The sequence below is a fragment of the Pongo abelii genome, chromosome 5 (genome assembly GCF_028885655.2).
Source record: "Pongo abelii isolate AG06213 chromosome 5, NHGRI_mPonAbe1-v2.0_pri, whole genome shotgun sequence".
NCBI lineage: Eukaryota > Metazoa > Chordata > Mammalia > Primates > Hominidae > Pongo > Pongo abelii.
This window is the reverse complement of record NC_071990.2, coordinates 89,907,409-89,929,447: the sequence shown is the minus strand read 5'-3', so window position 1 is coordinate 89,929,447 and position 22,039 is coordinate 89,907,409. Positions and strand designations below refer to the sequence as shown.

Below are 22,039 nucleotides of genomic sequence, written 5' to 3'. Positions count from 1 at the left end.
ATTTGATTGGCTGCATAATAATGCAAATATGTAAATTAATGCACAGTGTGCCACCATTTAAGTGTTTTCCTCTATTTACAGACATTTGGTTGCTTCCTCTTTGTTATTACAAATATTCTGTATGTATGTCTTTGTATATAAGAAGAGTTGTTCACATACATAATTATTTAATTAGGATAGACTCCTGGAAGTGTTCTTGATCAAATGGCACAAGAACATTGAAAGCTCCAGATATATGTGGGAAAATTTCTATCCAGAATGTTAGGTGGACCCAACTTATACCCCACCAGCCAGGTTAAACTTCGTTTTTATGTAGCCTAAACTTTTAAAGGGCTTACTTAATTTCATCCAGACTCTAAATCCATAAGCTGCTGGTAATTTGTATCCAGGTTTATTTACATGGTCATGCTAATAAAATCGCTTAGGTAAACATGGGCACACCAGGGGGTGAGTCCAGTGAGGTGCCTAGGGTGCAAAACTGAAGGAGGTGTTACACGCCCCAGAGAGTGACTGGTTCTTTACATTTTACTCCCTACACACCTTACCTGCCTCACTCTAGTCTCCACCCCAGCAAATAATTCATGTTTTCCCAGAATCTCCACAGGAGGCACATCCAGATAGGACCCATCTTCACCAATCATGCAGAATCAAGATCAGAATGCCAGGGCACTGGGCAATGTTTCTAGAATCAATCAAAACTTGCTGTCTCAGGCCGGGCATGGTGGCTTATGCCTGTAATCCCAGCACTTTGGAAGGTTGAGACATGAGGATAACTTGAGCCCAGAAGTTCAAGACCAGCCTGGCGAACAAAGTGAGATCTCATTTCTATAAAAAGTACAAAAAAATGTAGCTGGGCATGGTGAGGTGTGCCTGTAGTCCCAGCTACTCAAGAGGCTGAAGTGGGAGAATGGCTTGAGCCTGGGATGTCGAGGCTGCAGTGAGCCGTGATCATGCCACTGCACTTCAGCCTGGGCCCATCTGACCCTGTCTCAGGAAAAAAAAAATAAATAAAATAACCCAAAACTTACTGTCGGTCCTCTCCTCCTCTCTTCCCTGGAAGAATGGAAACATAACTTGTCTACACTATGGGCCCCTGGACCATGCCAGCTCAGGCTGTGGGAGGGCAAACTGATCCTACCAGAAGCTGGAAGTACATTATCATGCATTCTTTGTCACGCTAAAGAATTCACGTTTATTCTGAAGGTGAAGAGGAGCTGAATGGTCTCAGCAGATTTCCATTTCAGAGAGACGATGCTTGCTTGCTCAGCAGCATGATGGAACACCAGGAAGGGGGCTAGAGGGGAAACAGAGAAAGTAATCCAGAGTCTATGACCAGAGTCTGAGGCCAGGTAAGAGCTGGTGCAAAGCTCATTCACAGTGGAATGAACAGGATGGGGATGGGGGAGGAATGAATATGAGAGCTTTCAAGGAGCTAGAATGGTCAGAATCTGATTGGCTTCAGGGTGAGAGAGAAGTTTAGGGTGAATGTTCGGCAGGTATTTGGATTGTGCAACTGGGTAGATGATGATGCCAGGAAGGAGAGCAGGCGGAGGAGTAGGTTTGGGGGTGAAGGTGATGAGTTTGGTATGAACATATGGACCTAGATGTGCTTGCAAGATACCAAGAGACAGCTGTCCAGTCAGCAGGAAGGGATATAAGTCTGCAGCTCAAGAAGGAAACTGGGCCTGGAGAATTAGATTTAAAGGGAGTCCCCATAGGTGGCAATGGATGAGGTGGCCAGAGACAGCATGTGGCATGAAACAAGGACCAGATCAAGGACAGACCTTGGGGAAGAGCAGCATTTAAGGAGAAGATAAAGGAAGGGGACTCAATGAAGAGCTGGAAATGAGTGATCAGAGAAAGGGGTATAGAACTGGAACACAGAGATGTTGAGGATGTTAAGAGGCCCATTTTTTCGACAGTTATCGAGTGCTTATTACAGGGCAGGCACTACACTGGGCAATGAGCTCTTCACCAGTCACAAAATGAGATGCAGGCTGTGCCATCAGACGCTTTCCGACTAGGAAGGCGTTCTAGCAAGGTGTCAAGGGTTTTAAGAAGGAGGGAGTGGTCAATAGGGTCAGATCACTCCAAGGTCAAAATCGACTAGGTAGAGAACTGAGAAGTGAGCCCTAGATATGGTAGCTACGTGTTATTAATGATCATCCCAAGAAGAGACAGATGTCAGTGGGTTGAGGAGAGGAGAAGAGAAAATGGAGTGAATATAGACAGTATTTACAAGAAACTTGGTGTGAACTGAAAGACTGAGACGGGATGAAGGTGAGAGGGGAAGACAGGAGAGTTTTAGGGTAGGAGGGACTTTGGAGGGTTCAAAGGATGAAGAGAGGCCAGGGGCGGCAACAATGTGGCATGAGGAGTTGCTGTCAAATCCCTGTCTTGCATGACAAAGAGAAAGCTGTGGGATTATGGACTGGGTCTCTGATCGCCCTCAACGCCTTGAAATTTGATTTTCTCTTAAATTAGTAGTTTTCTCTTAAATTAGTAGTGTTCTCTTCATCTTGTCCCTCTGCTCCCTAGAAAGTTTGCTTGAACTTTCGAGTCCCCACTTTGTGCTTCCTGGTCTTTGTCTCCCTGCTGATTACGACCTGCGCCTCCTCCTTGCAGTCTCCTAAGGCCTCTGCACCTGCTGCTCCTGTGCTCACAACACCATTCTCTTTCTTATTTCTCTGACCCATTTTTTTTCTTCCTCCAATATTTAGCAGAGGTGTCGCCTCCTCTGAGAGGCCTTCCTTGGCCCTCCCTCACCCCCTGCCTCTCAAGTATCAATTAGGTAGCTTACTTCTGAGCCTCTGCAGCTCTCCACCACCCTTCTCTCCAAGGACTAATCACTCAGCATTGCCTTTTTAATCTCATTTTTCTCTGCTTCTAGACTATGAGTCCCTTGAGGGCGCGTTTATCCTTGTTTCCCCACAATCAAGAACAATGGTGAATGTTCATGAAATGTTGGGCATGAACAAATGGGTGAATCTTGACCCTTGCTATTTCCTGTACTTCATTCATTCATTCAACAAATATGTATTGAGGGCACTATACTCCAGGCACTGTGCCCATGGCTTGGGAGGCAATGGAAAGCAAAATAGACCTGCTCCTCCCCTCGAGGTGCTGACAGTCTAGTGGGGGAGACAGACCTTAATCAGACCATTTTTGCAGAATGCAAAAATTAAAAATTTTGCAGAAGACTGGGCATGATGGCTCACACCTGTAATCCTTGCACTTTGGGAGGCCCAGGCAGGAGGATTGCTTTATCCCAGGAGTTCGAGACCAGCCTAGGGAATATAGTGAGACCCCCATTTCTACAAAAACAAGCACAATTAGCCAGGTGTGGTGGCACACACCTGTGGTCCTAGCTACTTGGGAGGCTGAGGTGGGAGGATCACTTGAGCCTGGGAGGTCGAGGCTGCAGTGAGCTGAGATTGCGACGCTGCGTTCCAGCCTGGGTGACGGAGTAAGACCTATCTCCAAAAAAAAAATTTCTGCAGAATGTCAGACCTTCAAGGACCTTAGAAACCCCCTCACTTTAAAGGTGAAAAGAGCAAGGCCCAAAAGGGTACACAAACTTGTGCCATGGTCATATAACATATCCACAGAGCTCCCACAGACCCCATGTTTCCACTTCTGGTGCTCTCCTCTTGCCATCAGAAAATGAAAGAAAGTTATATTGATGAACATAAAACTCAGGCTGAACCAGGTGAAAATGTTTTTGTACGTCACAAACAGTTGAATGTCAGCCATTTCCTGTGGTTCAAATTAACATTTTCTTGCTTAATTCTTACAGCACGCCAGTAAAGTTAGTATTATTCCCCCCATCTTATAGGAAACTGAGACACAGAAAGATCAAATAACCTGCCCAAGGTTAACAGCTAGTTTGTGGCTCCCCTGGGATTCACACTGAAGTCTGACTGATGCCAAGTCTACACTCCTTCCAATACCGTAAGCTGCCTCATCAAATAAATCTAACCTCAAACAAGCAGTGGTGGCTCTTGGGATTGCGGTGATAGCATTGAGAAGACCTCGTGAGTCTTGACTCACCCCTGTTGAAGGCCTGGTCTGTGCTCCACTCCCCAGGCGAGAGGGCAGGAGGTGAAGTGAGGTAGAGATGTTCCATCCGCAATTTCACGTTCTGAAATGCATTGCAGGCTGTCCCCTTGACAAACACCTGTTTTTGTTTGTTTGTTTTGTTTTTGTTTTTAGGCAGCTGAGACATTTAATTGGCTATGGGGATTTCACTCAAAAGGCATTTAACAAGAGTCTAAAATGTTGGCATTTGGGTCAAATAGATATCTACAAGTTAGAAAGTAGTACGTTCTATAAGAAATGAGAATAATACAATCTGAGAATTCTAATAGAATAGGTGGACAAAATTCAGAGCTTTAAATTAAAAAAATAAAATAAAGTGACCCAGTGTCTTCAAGTGGGAGGCATATGGTATTTCCAGGCATAGGAATTCAGACATATATGTACAAGGAAAAAAAAAGGGATGATCTAGGCTGAGATTTTTTTTTTTTTAAGCCCGCAACTTGGATGATAGGCTGAGATTTTATCTAAGAAGCAGTTAGACAAACATATTCTTGATGTGTTCTTTTTACTCTGTGGCAAGGCAGTAGCAGGCCAGGGCTGTCTGTGTGTTAGGGGCCCACCAAGTTGGTGGAAACAGAAGTCAGTAATGGTGGCAAGAAGGCAGCTTGATCAGATACCCTGAGACCGGATAGAAGCTGATAGGTCAAAGCTAGGCTGGTTCCCCCACCCTAGACAGCCCTCGCAGCCCTTTGGCTTCAGGCAACAGCTCAGATCTCCCTCAGATGTGCAGGCCTCAGAGGTCAAGGAGTGTTCGCACTGTATCAGTCAGGGATCTCCAAAGGAAGAGAACCAGTAGGCTGTCCACATCCATATCCTTAGGCGTTTCTCTGTCTGGATCACACATTTGTGGGGGCTGCCAAGTCTGAGATCTGCAGGGCAGACCAGCAGGCTGGAAGTTCTGGCAGAAGCTGGCGTGTTGCCATCTTGAGTAGGAAGGCAGTCTGGAAGCGAATTCCTCCTTCTTCGAGAAACCTTAGTCTTTTCTCTGAAGGCCCACAACTGACTGGATGGGGGCACCCCACATGATGGAGGGTAATCTGCTTTACTTAAAGTCCGCTGATCTAAATGTTAATCACATCTTTTAAAAATATCGTCACAGTAACATTTAGACTGATGTTTGACCAGAACCAGTACCATGGTCTAACCAAGTTGACCCATAAAATTAACCATCACACATTTTAGAGAACATGATTTGAAAAGCACAGTATTAGTTACCAAAAATCCACTTAGGAAGGAATCAAAGGAAATGAACTATTTAATATTTACAGCCAAGGAAAAATACAAAATGCTCAACTCATTATGTGGAAGAATGCACAGCCTCTATAACAATTCAAGAAATGCAATATAAATAACATGATGGGTGCATGCTCATTAAATTAATGAAAGTTAAACACACACACCCAGTGCTAGCGGGTCTATGTGGAACCCACACCCCTGTTGGTGCAGCTCTGGCAGGGAACCTACCCTTCTAGCATCGCCTTCAGCCAACAGGACTAGAGCAGTGAAGAGCCTCTCACATCTCAGGGAGCCTGCCGCCTTCTGGAATGGACTTGAAAGGTTTCGAAGCCATCTCGTTGCCTAATCCCTTATTTCACAGCTGAGGAAACAGACCTGGAGAGAAGCAACCTGCCATCTCCCACCAGTAAGCAAAACGGGTTCAAGGCAGTGTGCTGGCTTCCTAACTGCCTGCTGTCCTCCTACTGTACCAGGTCATGGCCTCAGAGAGCTGAGCAAAAGAGCTCCATTTTTAAAAATTAGAAATCACAACTTTGGCTGAACACTGGAATCACCTGAGATTTGAAAACTATTGATGGCTGGGTCCCACCCTTAGAGGTTCTGATTTAATTGGTCTGCTCTGTGGCCTGGGATTTTTAAGCTCCTCGGGTGATTCCAATGTGTAATCAGGGCAGAGCATTAGATAGTTGTGTGCTACATGTCAACTACTCTAGCAGCAAATAATTCTTTTTTCTCTTCCTAATTTGAAGACCACTCTCTTTGATGAAGAATAGCAAAGTAAAATTGGATTCTGTTAGCAGAATCTCAGCCTTATTGTAATTGTTTATTAACATTGCCTCAACTCTGCCAGATTCGGTGGCTCACACTTATAATCCCAGCATTTTGGGAGGCTGAGGCGGGCAGATCGCTTGAGCTCAGGGATTCAAGACCAGCCTGGGCAACATGGCAAAACCCCAACTCCACAAAAAATACAAAACTTAGCTTGGCATGGTGGCACATGCTTGTAATCCCAGCTACTCGGGAGGCTGAGGTGGGAGGATAGCTTGAGCTCAGGAGGTCAAGGCTGCAGTGAGCTGAGATTGTGCCACCGCATTGTAGCCTGGGCAGCAGAGTGAGACCCTGTCTTCAAAAAAAAAAAAAATTAAAATTAAAAAAAATTAAATCTTGCTTCATCTTTTCCAAGTGGTATATTTCCTTCTACTGACTCTCCTAGCTCAGGATGCAACTGGAAAGAATTCTGCTTGTCTTTACCATGTCTCTTGAGTCTAATTTAGACTCTGGCCTCCCTTGACTCATTTCTTATGGATCCCTTCAATTCTGTGCAATACATCTTTGGGTTTGTGCTTCTCCTTCCATATTTGGTACCTGTCTTTGTAAAGTCAATTCTGCACACTGCTAAGGGTTTACAGAGATGTGTAACATAGAGGCCAGGCATGGGGGCTCACAACTATAATCCCAATACTGTGTGAGTTTGAGGCGGGAGGATCCCTTGAACCTAGGATTTGGAGACCAGCTTGGGCAACATAGTGAAACCCCTTCACTACTATTTTTTTTTTTTTTAATTAGCTGGGCATGGTGTCACACAACTGTGGTCCCAGCTACTTGGGAGGCTGAGGCAGGAGAATTGCTTTAGCCTAGGAGGTTGAGGCTGCAGTGAGCTATAATTGCACCACTGCACTCCAGCTTTGGGCAACAGAGAGAGATCTTGTTTCAAAAAAAAAAAAAAAAAAAAAAAAAAGAGTCTCTCATCTATTGATCCCACGGTGAAGTGAGTGGGATGGTCAGAAGGCCTATCACCACAACAGTACGGTGTGCACATTCTGATGAAAGCATGTAAAGGAGAAAAGCACTGAATTCAGTGGGAAGGAGAAAAGCTCAAGAATGCTTTTGGGAGGAGGTGGTATTTTATCTGGGAATGCGTGGAGTTGTCTGGGTAACAAAGGGTATGAAGAATGATGTGAAGGGCATTCCAGACAGTTGGGACATCGGGAGCAAAGCATAGAGATGTAATTGACAACGGCAAGAAGTTGGGAGCAGAGTGGGAGCTGAGCGTGGGAAAAGTGATTGGGAGCTTTATTATGGGCCTTACATGCTCAGCTTCCACGGATTTTACTTTGAGGATGAAGGGTTTTAAGAGGGGAAGTGACATAATTGTGATTTTCATTCCATGGTGTTGGTGGGATGGTTGGATTAGAGGAGGATAAGACCAGAGGCAGGAAAGCCTGCTGCCTCCCATATGCTAAGTAATGACACCTGAGGCAGGGGGCATGGGGATGGAGAGGGCAAGACAGCAGGGGCGGGGCAGGGGGTGTTGAGAAGGAGGTCAGCCAGGACTGGCTGCCTGACTGCTGTGTGCAGGGCCCCAGTTGGCCTTTCGTGGCCTTTATGCACATCAGAAAAATGTAGCCGTATGAGCAGTACATGTCTAAGAAGTGGAGCTAGAGCCAGTGTTCTCAGTGTCCCTGGAAGAGGATGTGAGAGACGGGGGGTCAGGGGGTAGGGGTGCCAAGGACAGCCTCTGGGTGTTTTGCACTACATACAAGGACTTCTTTTCTTGGCTGTTAGAAATGCCGAGAAAGCAAGATAATTTTCATTAGCCAGTTTCTGCTTCCTTGTAAAAATTAAGTTCTCTATCTTCTCAGATGAAATAGTCAGCAAGGTGAAGTGTAACTTATCAGATGCTCACCCATTAGCTGAATGAGCCTTCCAGCAGACTTCCCTCATCACAAACCCCCATCCCTGCTCCAGCTCACCTCCGAGAAAGTTCTGACACCTCTTTTGGGAAAACAGCCATGCACAGACTAAGAACTAGAACAAGCAGACATCAAGAAGAAGTCTCATAGGTTGGAATTTGTCATTTTATCCAAAATAAAAGTGGGTGTTCAACAAATGTACACCCTATGTTCAGTTCAAAAAGCTGTCTCGAATGTCATCCTGTATCATCTTAACTTGGTACATGCTTATCCTTTCTTCATAACCTCCTGGGGCTCATTCAATAAATATTTATTTTGCACCAACTTTGTGCAAGGTCCATGTTAACTTCTATATGAGGAGATGATAAGCTCAGACCTTCCACATCTAAGCCAATTTCCTGGCAGTGGGAGGCAAATCTTCCAACGTGATGCTGTGGCCAGCCTTGCTTCCAACCCTGGAGCCAGAACCCCTGGCTCTGACTTCTGGCTCCTTCACTTTTACAAGTTATTTAAAGTCTTTGTGTCTCAGTTTCCCACATATAAAATGGGGATAATGACGAGGCCTACTTCATAGGGTTGTTTTGAGGAATAACCTGAGTTAACACATGGAACGGGAGTTAGCATAGTAACTCGCACATAGGAAGTGCTCAAGCAATGTTAGATTTTCCTGTTATTCGTTTTGTGTAAGACATAATTTCAAGATTAATAATCATACCCTCAGATGGTGAAAAGATGCCAATGACTTGAAAAATATTCCATGATATATTATAATTTGAGTTTAAAAGAAAGTTTCAAACAGTGTAATTCTCCAAGAATTATAAGAAAATACAGATGCAGAATGGCAGAGGTTACTTCTGAGTTATATTCATCTTCTCCTTTATGATTAGTCTATTTTCTAAATTTTTTTACGTAGGCATGTAAACAGGAAAAAAAGTTATTTAATAATATTAAACAATAATGAAAAAGACTATAACTATATCCTATTCATCTGTCTTCTCTTGGCTAGAATCCAGGCTTCATGAAGGCAAAGGCAGTGGCATCTCAGAATTTGACAAACCTTTCGTCAGTGTCTGGTTCCATTTCAGGCTGGCCCGAAGTCAAAGTAAGAGCTGGGCCAAGCTTTTTTCCATTCCAACCTCCTCTTTCATTCCCTCCTGTCTCCCTTTTTAGGTGCCCATCTAGGGGGCTGATTCCTTCCTTCATTCAACTAATAGGTATTGAGGGTCCACAGGGATTCAGCACTGTGCAAGGGACTGAATGCAAAGAGCACTTTGTCCCTGGTGTCCTTCGGCCTCATGCTGCCCATCAACTGTGCTGGCCCATCGCCCAAAGCGCATGCCACTCCCCAGTCTTAGCTCTGTCCACGCCTGCAGAGCACACACCTGTCTCTGCTCCATTTTCTACGGATGACATAATCCCCGTGCATCTGTTCTGATGTGTCCCTGTGCATCAGTTGAGTTCTGGCAGAAAACAGCATTGCCTTCAAAAGGGCTTAACTCATGATGATTGAATAAAAGGACAATTCGAAGAGATGTGGGCAGAGTTTAGTGATCCAGTCAGACACGTTGATGCCCCCAAGGACTAGGAATAGCAGGAAGCCAGGACTACCCCTCGACTAGAAGGGGAAATATTACTATGATTGGAGCTTATTGAAGATACTGTGATTATCAGCAATCACAGAGTAACACAGGCATTGCTAGTCCTGGCATCAAAGCCGGGAGAGAATGAGGAAAAATACCCTGACCTCTTTCTTCCTCTTCCTCCTCTCTCATCTCCTGTTGGTGCCCATTTGGCTGAAATCATGAGCCAAAGAACGAGGATGGTCAAGTGATGCAGTTTACCTAGCAATGTGTTACTCTCCATAATGATGGTTTTATGGTGGATCAAAGTTAAAATGTACACATCCTTAAGAGCCTTCTGAAAGAATGGTGTCCATTTCAGGCCCGGGTAGACCAGTGGGGGAGATATTTTAGCTCAGACCTCTTCAAATTAGGCCTTCTGAGTAATGAATCCTCCAGTTTCTACTGTAGGTACTTGGAAAATGCTCAACAAGAGGCTAAATGAATGCATTGAATCTTCGTAGTTTTTTCTTCTTCTTTTACATTTTATTCTGGATAGATTTGAACCAAATCTGGAGGGAGAGGGGTGCTTGGTTGATTTGAGTACCTAGACTTTCTCTACAATGTCTTTACTTTTTATGTTCATAGTAGGCCTCAAAGACAAAGACGAGAAGTACATGAAGATGCCCACAAGCAAGTCAGGTATGGCCATAAGCACATGCACACTGTTCTGCAGATGTTTCTTCCTTGAACCTCAACTGTAGTGATTTTCAGCAGGGCCCCTCCCTGACCCCTCACCAAGGATCAGAAAGTGGAGGGTGGGGGACCAGAGGAAGGGGAGCCTGAAAGGAGATGGCAGTCGGGGGTTGGGGGGGTGGCTCCTGGATCGAGCTGGTGAGAGAGGATGTCCGCGGCAATGGGAGCTGGTGTTCCTCCTCTTGACCAGTCCAGCTTCCTCCCTTATATCTGTAAGCAGCTCGCTGGTTCCAGTTCTTTCCCTGGGCCACCTCCTTTGCTGCCAGCACGATAATTCCTCACTTTAGAAGGACACTTCCTGGTGGGTTCAGAAATGGCAATGGCTCCTCCCATTTGTGTACCACTTTCTAGTTTGAGAAGTACTTCCAGGTTGGATGTGGTGGCTCACGCCTGTAATCCCAGCACTTTGGGAGGCCTAAGTGGGAGAATTGCTTGCAGGCCAGGGGTTTGAGGCCAGCCTGGGCAACATAGTGGGACCCCCATCTCTACAGAAAATTTAAAAATTAACTGGACTCAGTTGCCTGTACCTGTAGTCCCAGCTACTTGGGAGGTTGAGATGGGAGGATCACTTGAGTCCAGGATCACTCGAGCCCTGGAGTTTGAGGCTGAAGTGAGCTCATGATAGGTCACTGCACTCCAGCTTGGATGACAGAGCAAGACCCTGTCTCTAAAAATAAATAAATAAATAAATAATATAAAATAAAGAGAGGCTAACTAAGAATATATATTTGTATATACTTGTATACAAGAAACTCTGGTCAGATAGACAAGAAACCAGTAAGAGCAACACCTGGCCAGGTGCAGTGGCTCACATCTTGAATTCCAGCACTTTGGGAGGCTGAGATGGGTGGATCACTTGAGGCCAGGAGTTTGAGACTAACCTGGCCAACATGGCAAATCCCCTGTCTCTACTAAAAATATAAAACTTAGCCAGGTGTGGTGGCAGGCGCCTGTAATCCCAACTACTTGGGAGGCTGAGACATGAGACTCACTTGAACCTGGGAGGTGGAGGTTGCAGTGATCCGAGATCACACCACTGCACTCCAGCCTGGGTGACACAGTGAGACTCTGTCTCAGAAAAAAAAAAAAAAAAAAAAGCGAAACACCTGTGGATAAGGGCTAGGGGCGGGTGGAGGCAGAAGTGGGAGGCTGAGTCTTCACTACATTTCTTCTTTTAAAAAAATTGTCAACTGCTAAAAGTATGTTACCAATCGAGAAAAAGAGAAAATAAATACAAATGACCTCCGGTGCGGTTCAGAAGCAGCAGCAGGAGTAGCCACCTTCCATGCAAACAGGATGGTCAGCATTTCCCTCGAGGGCAAGGTCCCGCTCCCTCCACAGTGGGCCAACAGAGATCAGGGGACCAGGCTCGGACCATACTCACTGGCTGTCCCCTCCAGCTCAAAACCCCTCAAAAGGCTGAGGCACTTTAAGGGAATTTGGGCTATTAATAACAAGACTAGAACCAGCTATTTTTCAGTCTTGGTTACACATTAAAATCATCTGGGAAGCTTTAAAAATACCAGGCCCTATTCCCAGACAGTCCAAATCAGCATCTCTGAGGTGGGGCCTGGGCATCGGTATTTTTTTTTTTTTTTTTGAGATGGGGTCTCGCTCTGTTGCCCAGGCTGGAGTGCAGTGGTGCAATCTCGGCTCACTGCAAGCTCTGCCTCCTGGGTTCACACCATTCTCCTGCCTCAGCCTCCCAAGTAGCTGAGACCACAGGCGCCTGCCACCACGCCCAGCTAATTTTTTGTATTTTTTGTATTTTTTGTGGAGATGGGGTTTCACCGTGTTAGCTAGGATGGTCTCGATCTCCTGACCTCGTGATCCACCTGCCTTGGACTCCCAAAGCACTGGGATTACAGGCGTGAGCCACCGCACCCGGCCCAGGCATCAGTATTTTTTAAAGGTCCACAGTCATGGTCAAAGCCAATGTCTTGGACCTTCTGGGTTAGTTCATTTATCCAGAAAGATGGAGAAAGGAAGAGGGGATGTCCAATAGCTTCAAAGAAGAAATAGCACACCCTATCACACCTATCAAGATCAAGTCAGAATGCGAGTTACTTTTTGTCTTGGTTGGAATACATGATCAGCCTGGTTTCTTCCCCCTTGGCAGCCCAATTCTGAGACGAAGCCCTGACATCACCAAATCACCTCTGACAAAGTCAGAACAGCTTCTGAGGATAGATGACCATGATTTCAGCATGAGGCCTGGCTTTGGAGGTATGGGATGTGTGCTCTCAGGGTGTCTTTCTTCTGGTCCTCTGTGGGCAGGAAATTAGCCAAGGGACAGCACAGCTTTGCTCTCCGCTGACCCGGTCTGCCTCGGTTGTGCTTGGTGGACAAGACATCGAGCCCACAGTACATTTTGAGCATCTGTCTTGCCCTGCCCTGGGTTCTGCTGAACACAGTCTCAGGAGGCATCTGCTGCTGGGTGGCTGCTGCCCCTCTAGGATGGCTCACGATGAGGGAGGCCAGCAGCTGGCTATAGGAAGAGCAGGGAAACACAGGGCAGCTGCAGCCCAATGCGGCCTCCTAAAAATACTTGGAAATAACAACCTTGGACTAAATTTGTTGTCATCTGGGAGCTGGCAGACAGAGTTCAGGGTACATATCTTACGGCAGAATGTGGTCTGCTCGTTTTAATTAAATGAAAATAGCTTGAGAGAATAATGATTTAGTGCAGAAGAATAGCAAAGCCCTATGAAGCTTAGCCTGCAGCTGCTGGGTTTCAGCCTTCTTAATGTCAAGAATTTTTTATCCTTATGGGTTTATTTTCCTGGAAAAAAAAATATTCATTTTAAAAATCATTCTTGGCCGGGCATGGTGGCTCACACCTGAAATCCTAACATTTTGGGATTTCATCTGCCCTGGCTGAGGTGGGCAGATTGCCTGAGCTCAGGAGTTCGAGACCAGCCTGGGTAACATGGTAAAACTCTATCTCTACTAAAAATACAAAAATTAGCCAGCTGTGGTGGTGTGCACCTGTAATCTCAGCTATTCAGGAGGCTGAGGCAGGAGAATCGCTTGACTCCAGGAGGCAGAGGTTGCAGTGAACTAAGATCACACCACTGTACTCCAGCCTGGGTAACAGAGTGACACTCTGTCTCCAAAAAAAAAAAAAAAGAAAAAAAGAAAGAAATAATTCTCTTGCCATTTATTTCTTCCAGTCATTTTTACCCAAAGAATAAATAGGCTGTAGAAGAGAGTCTGTATCCAGTCCCTAATCCACCATTGTTGAATCCAAACCCACCTTTTTACTCCAAATGATTCAATGTGCTCCATGCCTGCCCTTCATCCTCAGAGCAGGGAAGAAAGGTGGCAGGAATTGATTCCCTTCATTAGGCTTCCTTACTCTTTATCAATGTTGAGTCCGTATGGCCCAGAAATAACAAAAAATCTAATGTTTTAAGGCCATCCTTAAAACAGGCATCCTGTCTTCCCTGGAAGCTACTCCATCATGTTGCAAAGATGCAGATCTGTGGGTTTGGCAAATGACCTGAATATGACTTTGGTTCTGAGTGCCTATTACCAAACAATGCCTTTCTCATGGCCAGACAAGAGACACTGGCTTCCAGGATGAAAGAGGGTGCAAAACCAGAAGGCAAATATAGAGAATAATGTGGGTGACCTCATGCTAAGAAGTCAGTTACTCTTAGATCAGACCCAGCTTTTGACCTAGGTCTTCATCATACCTTCAGATGAGCATATATAACCAAGAAAGGATGTTTTCAAACTTTTGTTGGAATATTTCAGAAAGCCAGCCTATGATTCCATGCTTTTATCTCTGGTTTGACTTCAGGTTGCCATGACCAAACCTCCAAATCTGATACGACATTGAGGTTCCAGGGGAAATGCTCCTTTTGCCTATTTCCTCCATAGTAAAATTTCTAGTAAAAACAGTGAATGCTCTTGTCATGCTCTGTCCCCAGGCCCTGCCATTCCTGTTGGTGTGGATGTGCAGGTGGAGAGTTTGGATAGCATCTCAGAGGTTGACATGGTAAGTGCTTCTCTGACCAGGGCCGTGGCAGGGGGATTCACAAAGCCGGTCCAGGGCCAGGAGCTCCAGGCACCTGAATTCACTTAGTCTCACAACCGCCCTGGGCGGTGGGAATCCCCACACTACTTTTACAGATGGCTCAAGAAGATTTGCCCAAAGCCACCCAATTGGTATGAAACAGAGCCAGATAACAAGCTTAACCTTTCCCACTCCAGTGGCCAGGCTCTTGCCACTGGGATGCATTTTCTGGACAAAAGCTCTCAAATGTAAGCAGCAGGGCCCAAGTTTGCAGCTGCCAAGTAGTCAAACACATCTTATTCCTGTGGATTCTGTACCTGGCTGTGGAAATGCAAAAGAAGAAAAAGAGTGTCCTTTCCCCCTGCCCGCCCCCTTTTTGGTGGGTTCAGATAAAAATGGCAACATTCTCCAACTCCTTGACTTACAGGATGTTTTAGGGACCTAGCTTAGTTTGGGTCCACCAAAAAGCAGACCTGAGACAAGCAGTCACAAGCCTAAGCATAAGCACTTTATTTGGGAAGTGATCCTGGGAAACACCTGAACAGAGTGGGGAAGGGAGAGAGGAAGAGAAGGAAGCAAAGGGGGCTGTGCTATCAAACCAGTTACTGTGGAACTGGTATAGAACTCAGTTATAGAACCATAGAACTCAGTGCCACTGGAGTACTCTGGGAGTCAGTGAAGAACACACTTCAGGGTTATCCTGACTCAGGGGTGCGGGAGCTGGGGTATTTATCCACCGCCTTCTCTCTGGTTGAGTGCTGCTTGCAGGTATTAACTTTCTGGCACTTGTGGCTTGAGTCACACATGGTGGCAGTAGCAGACCCTCAAGTGTAGAGTGAATGCCAGGGGCTTGAGGCAGGGCCAGGCACACTTACACTGTCTGCTCCAGGGTTCTCGCTGAGTTCCACGCTGCGCCCCACCCCCCACCCCCTCCAGTGTTCTCTTCCTCCTACTGCAGCAAACTCCGGAGACTAGAAGCAAGACCTCTCTTGGTTCGGTTTCATTCCCCAGCCAAGTGATGGCTCCATAGGGGCTACAGAATCCACATCTCAGTGGGTTTGTGTGTGTCTGGGGTTCCCTCTCTGCCCCTCTGTCCCCAGGACTTTACGATGACCCTCTACCTGAGGCACTACTGGAAGGACGAGAGGCTGTCTTTCCCAAGCACCAACAACCTCAGCATGACATTTGATGGCCGGCTGGTCAAGAAGATCTGGGTCCCTGACATGTTTTTCGTGCACTCCAAACGCTCCTTCATCCACGACACCACCACAGACAACGTCATGTTGCGGGTCCAGCCTGATGGGAAAGTGCTCTACAGTCTCAGGTAGGAAGAAAGGCAGATCATTCATATTAACCAAGAAAAGCATTGTTTTCACAACAGCAATTTGGGTTTGTGGCTCTGAATGTCTACTTTCTAACTTTTCAGTAGCTGCTAGCTTCTCAACATCAAGGAAAACTAACTTTATACATGAGTAGAAATTTTAAAGAATTATTCAATCTTGAAAATACCTTTGGGGCAATTTCTCAAACTGATACTATTCTATGTGTTATATTTCAATAACAAACAAGTTTATTTCTCTAGTAGGAGTCAGAGAAATAGATAATGTGTTCTCAAGGACTTACCTCTTACAATCTCTTTGATTCCCATTTTTGGGAACATTTTAGAACTTTGGTTTAAAAAAAGTTCTTCTGTTTCATCTGGCCACCACAGGCATGTTTTCTCTCCTTTCTCTCCATAGTGTCCTACTTGAGAAACTATGGGGACCCCTGGCTACTTTATGACTTGACATGCCATTCTGAACATCACTTTTTAAATATAATGAATAAAATCTTCTCACCGGTTCAGACACTTTAAAAATGTTTAATTGCTCATGAAGCGCTGGCCTGGTGAAGCTTTCCTTAAACACAGCTCCACAGTGTGGTTTTCAGGCTGCACAGGAACTTTAGAAACTCATGGTACTCAAGGCACATGAAGAGGAGCAGCAGGCCTTCACAGAGAAGGGATGTGGTCACTTGCTGTGGTCTGCTCCTCTTGTGCTGTGTGGACGGTGCATTCCGGTTTCACAGACTTTGCTTTGGCTTCCATGCTGATGAATGGTAAAGATGAATCCACACATCAGTGTATAAGTAGAGAGTTCATGGATGCTTGCACAGTAGACCTATAGATCTATTGAGTCAGAGATTGCAATGTTAAAGCTGACTTTCTGTCCCCATTCCCCAAAGGAATATTTGTGATGATCCCTCCATACTCATTCTGGCCTGGAACCTAAGTAATTAAGTACCTGACACAGAGTGGGGTTATGGGGTTTTCATCTTTAAGGCTTAAAATGCTTCCTCCCATAGGAAGTACTCAGGAGGGTCCAGGATGTGCAACCCCTTTCCCAAGCCATGTTGAGCTGCTTCTCCCTGAAGTCCTCATTTCTGAGGCAGGTCTTTTCTTTTCTTTTCTTTACTTCTTTTCTCTTTCTTTCTTTCTTTCTGTCTTCTGTCTTCTTTTCTTTCTTTCTTTTCTTTTTTTATTTACAGAGTTTTGCTCTGTTGCCCAGGCTGGAGTGCACTGGCGTGATCGTGGCTTACTGCAGCCTCAACCTCCCAGGCCCAAGCAATAATCTGACCTCAGCCTCCCAAGTGACTGGGACTAAAAGCATGTGTACTATGCCCAGCTAATTTTTTAAAAAATTATTTTTGTAGAAACAGAATGTCCCTATGTTGCTCAGGCTAGTCTTGAACTCCTGAGCTCAAGCTGTCCTCCCACCTTGGCCTCCCAAAGTGCTGGGATTACAGTTGTGAGCCACCACACCTGGCCCACTGAGACAGGTTTTCAAAGCATCTTAAGGCTCAAAAACTACCAACACAACAACACAACTCAATGGCACCACCAAGGCTACAGGGTACTAGACCATAACATATGTGACCATTGGTATGCTAGTAAATGTTTAACAATTGGTTACCTGGGGGAAAAGTATGCATACCTATGTGTATGTAAGTTTATTATAAACATCACTGACATAAAGGATGTATAATGTTCTTTATTATAAATTACATATATTTATAACTTGAGCATGATTTCCTAGTTCTTGGAAAAACCACTATAAGTTTTTATAATTCTATCATCAACAAATGAATGTAGATCTGATGAATGTTGGTTGATATTTTCTTTTCCATTAGTAAGACAAAAGTGAAACAATGAAGAACTATATAGAAACTTTACTCATTCATCAAAGACATAAGCAACTTCTTTGCTGAATTGGATGATAGCTTTCAAATACTGAAATATGTCCTCAATATTTTGTACTACTCACAATGTAATGATAATAGGCATAACACCCTTTTAGGCTTAATCTGCCTTAAGTCTAGACAATCAACAAAACAATAAATCAAGCCCTGATTTGTAGTGTTTGCTGATTTCTGTAGTATAAATATTCCCATCCTGGCTGATTTCAAGCTCCCACCTGATGTCACTAAATGCAGAATTAGGAAGAAATTCATGGCAGCACACTGTTATGCAGTGTTTCCACCATACAGATGCAATAAGTGTAAATGGCTTCAAGAATATACGTAATAATAAAATGTAGTGAAATAATTAGGAAGTGATAAGTATTTTTTACTTTTGTTTTTACAAGATAAGTCTGGTAATAGTGAATTATCTCAGCTTTTGTCTGGAAAAGACTATCTCTCCTTTATATTCAAAATAATTTTGCTGGATATAATATTCTTGGATGACAGTTTTTTTTCTTTGAGCACTTTGAAAATATTCTTCCACTTCCTCCTGGTCAGCATGGTTTCCATTGGGAAGTCTGTTGCCAGAAAAATTGGAGCTTTTTTTTTTTTTTTTGGAGACAGAGTCTTACTCTGCTGCCCAGGCTGGAGTGCAGTGGCATGATCTTGGCTCACTGCAACCCCACCTCCCGGGTTCAAGCAATTCTCCTGCCTCAGCCTGTCAAGTAGCTGGGACTACAGGCACACACCACCATGCCTGGCTAATTTCTTTGTATTTTAGTAGAGATGAGGTTTCATCGTATTGCCCAGGCCGGTCTCAAACTCCTGAGCTCAGGCAATCCATCTGCCAATCAGCCTCCCAAAGTGCTAGGATTACAGGTGTGAGCCACCATGCCCGGCCCAAATTGGAGCTTTTTAATGTGTTATTTGTCTTATTTATCTTGCTGCTTTTAGGATCCTCTCTTTATTCTTGACCTTTCAGATGGATTACTATATGCCTGGAGATAGTCTTATTTGCATTGATTCTGTTTGGTGTCCTCAGACCTTCCTATGCCTGTATATTTATCTCCTTCTTGAATTTTGGGAAGTTTCCTGTTATTATTCCTTTGAATAAGCTTTCCACCCCTTGCTGTTGCTCAGCTCTGTCCTGAACACCAATAATTCTTAGATTTGGTCCTTTGAGGTAATTTTCCATATCTTGTAAGCAGCCTTCTTTCCCTTTTATTGTTTCTTCATTTTTTCTCTGCTGACTATATTTTCAAATAGCCAGTCTTCTAGCTCACAGATTCTTTCCTCTGCTTGGTTCATTCTGCTGTTGAGGGCCTCTAAAGAGTTCTTCAGTTCAGCAAATGTATTTCTCAGTTCCAGGATTTCTGTTTGATTTTTGTTGTTGTTGTTATTTCAGTCTCTTTGTTAAATTTCTCTGATAAATTTCTGAATTGCTTTTTTGTATTATTTTGGATATCACTGCATTTCCTTAAAATTGCTATTTTGGATTCTTGGTCAGAGAGATTACAAATCATGGTCTTGTTAGGATCCCCTTTTGGGGAGATCCTAATTCCCTGTTTGCTGTTGTTTCTTGTTGGTATACATCTACGTCTTTGCATTGAAGGATTAGTTTTTTATTCCAGTTTTCTCTGTCTAGTTAGTTTTGTTTTTTATTGACTATATTTGCTTAGTGAATCTGTTGCTAGGTTGCTGCCTCCTTTTCAGCTCTAGGTAGCACCTTAAACCCAGGTTCGCCTCGCTCCAGTAACCGGTCTGTCTCTGCACCACCAGTCCCAAATAGGGGAGGTCCTGAAGGGATTATCCCAGCAGTGTGGGAAGGCTGGCTGGGGGTTTGTGCCCAGGGGACCTACAGAATGTTCTTCCTACAGTACTAGTGAAAGCCACTCTGACTTGCCATCTCCTTTGGTCAAGTTACAGAGCATAGTTTCCAGGATGGGGATGGTAGTCCTGCCTCCCCTTTGTCTCTGCCTGTTCTCAGGGCTATTTCTCCCTTCAGGCAATCATGATGCTTCCCGTTGGTTAAGGTAAGGACAAGTCTCCTGCCAGGGAACCCAAGAAGGTAGGGAGTCTGACTGATCACCTCAATTTCACTTTTTCCAGTGTAGAAGTCATGAGTTGGAGGGAGATTTTCCATGCATTTGGTGGTAAGTAGAATGGGAGAGAGGAATATCGGGGATGTGTAAGTCCAGTTCTCCTACTGTCATCTCAGTTTTTCTACTTCTCTGTGGCCCAGGGAACTGTCTCATCCTCGTCCATGAGCTCTGGGTTGTTGCTGTTGAAAATCTTGGCGTGATATGTTTGTTTTTGGTTTTCTGTGGTGGGGAGTGAAGCAGCTTGCCTCTGTGCCATGATTTTGGAACTGAAGCTATTATTTATGTTCTTTAATGTGACATTTAATTTTAATGTTTAATAGTGACTGTGTTTAACAACTGGCTCACAAGCTTCCTGAAAATCTAGCAATCAGCTCCCGAAAGCCTGTAGAAGTCTAGTCCAGTGCACCACTGGATGTGAGTGCAAGAAGGGAGTAGAAAATCTTTTGTATGTTCAGAATAAAAATCCTCAGTAAGCCTCAACCACCAGAAAAACACCTCCTTTCCCTCTGTGCCTAAAAGCAGATGAGTTGATTTCTCATTGCAAATAAAGTTATGAGTTTGTTTGATTTAAATGAAAAAAAAAAAAAGAGATCTAAGTTTCTGAAGATCACTGCTTTGAAATTATTTTAAGGAAAACATGTCAGCTCTGTCAGCCACTGGCCAGCTCCTAAAATACATCCAATTTACCATCTCCTCACTTCATTCATTCATTGATTACTTCAACAGATTCTTATTAACAGCATCCTGGGTGCCACAGTGGCCTGTGGAGTTATACGAATGAAAGCCATGCCAGATTCTAGATCAAGCTCTGGGGACAGAAAGACAGGAATAGAGGTCACTGTCCTTCCTGGGACTGCAGGCTAGTGGAGGAGACAGGCACAGAACCCAATGCTTAGGACACAAATGAGGAATGCAGCAGTGCAGTGGGTGGAGGAGCAGGGAGCCACAGATAACAGGATGATTAGAACAGTTTCCTAGGCACCACCATACAATGAAAACTGAAATCCACAAGTGAGATACTCTGTTATGCTTGGTAGATTTTACTAAGGTAATATTGAAAAACCAATTCCATGACTTTTGAATCCCTAGTCAACTTCAAGATATACAAGAGTCAATGAGGCCGGGCGTGGTGGCTCAGGCCTGTAATCCCAGCCCTTTGGAAGGCTGAAGCAGGTGGATCATCTGAAGGCAGGAGTTCAAGACCAACCTGGCCAATATGGCGAAACCCCATCTCTACTAAAAATACAAAACTTAGCCGGGCAGGGTGGCACATGTCTGTAGTCCCAGCTACTCAAGAGGCTGAGGCAGGAGAATCATTTGAACCAGGGAGGTGAAGGTTGCAGTGAGTTGAGATCGCACCACTGCACTCCAGCCTGGGCGACAGAGCGAGACTGTCTCAAAAAAGAAAAAAAAAAAAAGAAGCAGAAGAAGAAGAGGAGTCAATGACAGCGGGAGAAAGGAAAGATTTGTGAAATTTTCTCGGGAGAGCATTGTGGGCATGCTGTGAGTGGGCCTTCACTGGGACCTCTCAAAAAGCTTGGTGTGTGTGTGCCTGCAGTTTGGGACACTGTGCAGTTAGATGGGAGAGAAGAGCTGTCTGACCACCCTGAGGGCAGAGCCAGAAGTTTTTGCCATAGTGAGATCAGCCTATACTTATCTGTGAGTGTATGTGGAGAGGACGGTGGGTGAACCAAGAGCTGGAGAATGGAAACCTGCAGTGTGGAGGTGCCCAGTCGTGGGAGTGTGGAAGCCAGGAAAGAAAGTATCAGCTTCCACCAGGTAGCAGGCCCAGAGAGCAGGAAGCCTCCCAGCCACAGAACTGCCCTGCGTCCACCTCCCTGTCTCCTTGTACTTCCACCTGTGCAGGAGGAGATTGGAGATGGGCAGAAACTGACCACTCAAATGCCAACTTTTTTTTTCTTTTTTTTTTTCTCGAGGGAGTCTCACTCTGTTGCCCAGGCTGGAGTGCAGTAGTGCGATCTCAGCTCACTGCAACCTCCGCCTCCCAGGTTCAAGCAGTTCTCCTGCCTCAGCCTCCTGAGTAGCTGGGACTACAGGCACACGCCGCTATGCCCGTCAGATGCTAACTTTTTATCTTAGCTGAGGAGGGACAGTACAAGTCTTCATTTGAATGAACTTTGAAGCTGATGAATACCTCAGACCAAAACTCTTAATTTCTGAATTAAGGTGTGGTTTGTGACTTAAGAGGGTTTTGACTATTACATGAGAGTGAGCAGAAGAGCCACAGGACCTGCCAAGCTTCCATCCAGGGCAGGGAAGAGCCCCTCCAATGAATCAATTTAAAGGGACTTGTAGAAACAAGAATAAACATGGGCTTTGATTACATCACAAATG

The 22,039-nt window shown here is 44.8% G+C and overlaps 1 protein-coding gene across 2 annotated transcripts in view; it reads left to right on the top strand.

Annotated features, from left to right (window-relative positions):
• Window positions 1-22,039, top strand: part of GABRR1 (gamma-aminobutyric acid type A receptor subunit rho1) — a 40,471-nt gene that overhangs the window by 4,751 nt on the left and 13,681 nt on the right. Inside the window, exons 2-5 of one of the 2 annotated variants that reach the window (XM_009242083.3) lie at window positions 10,238-10,288; window positions 12,462-12,568; window positions 14,278-14,345; window positions 15,464-15,687. In XM_009242083.3, coding sequence (XP_009240358.2) covers window positions 10,238-10,288; window positions 12,462-12,568; window positions 14,278-14,345; window positions 15,464-15,687 — 450 coding nt within the window. The remainder of the gene's footprint in view (window positions 1-10,237; window positions 10,289-12,461; window positions 12,569-14,277; window positions 14,346-15,463; window positions 15,688-22,039) is intronic. The other variant, XM_024248677.2, reaches the window with a different exon arrangement.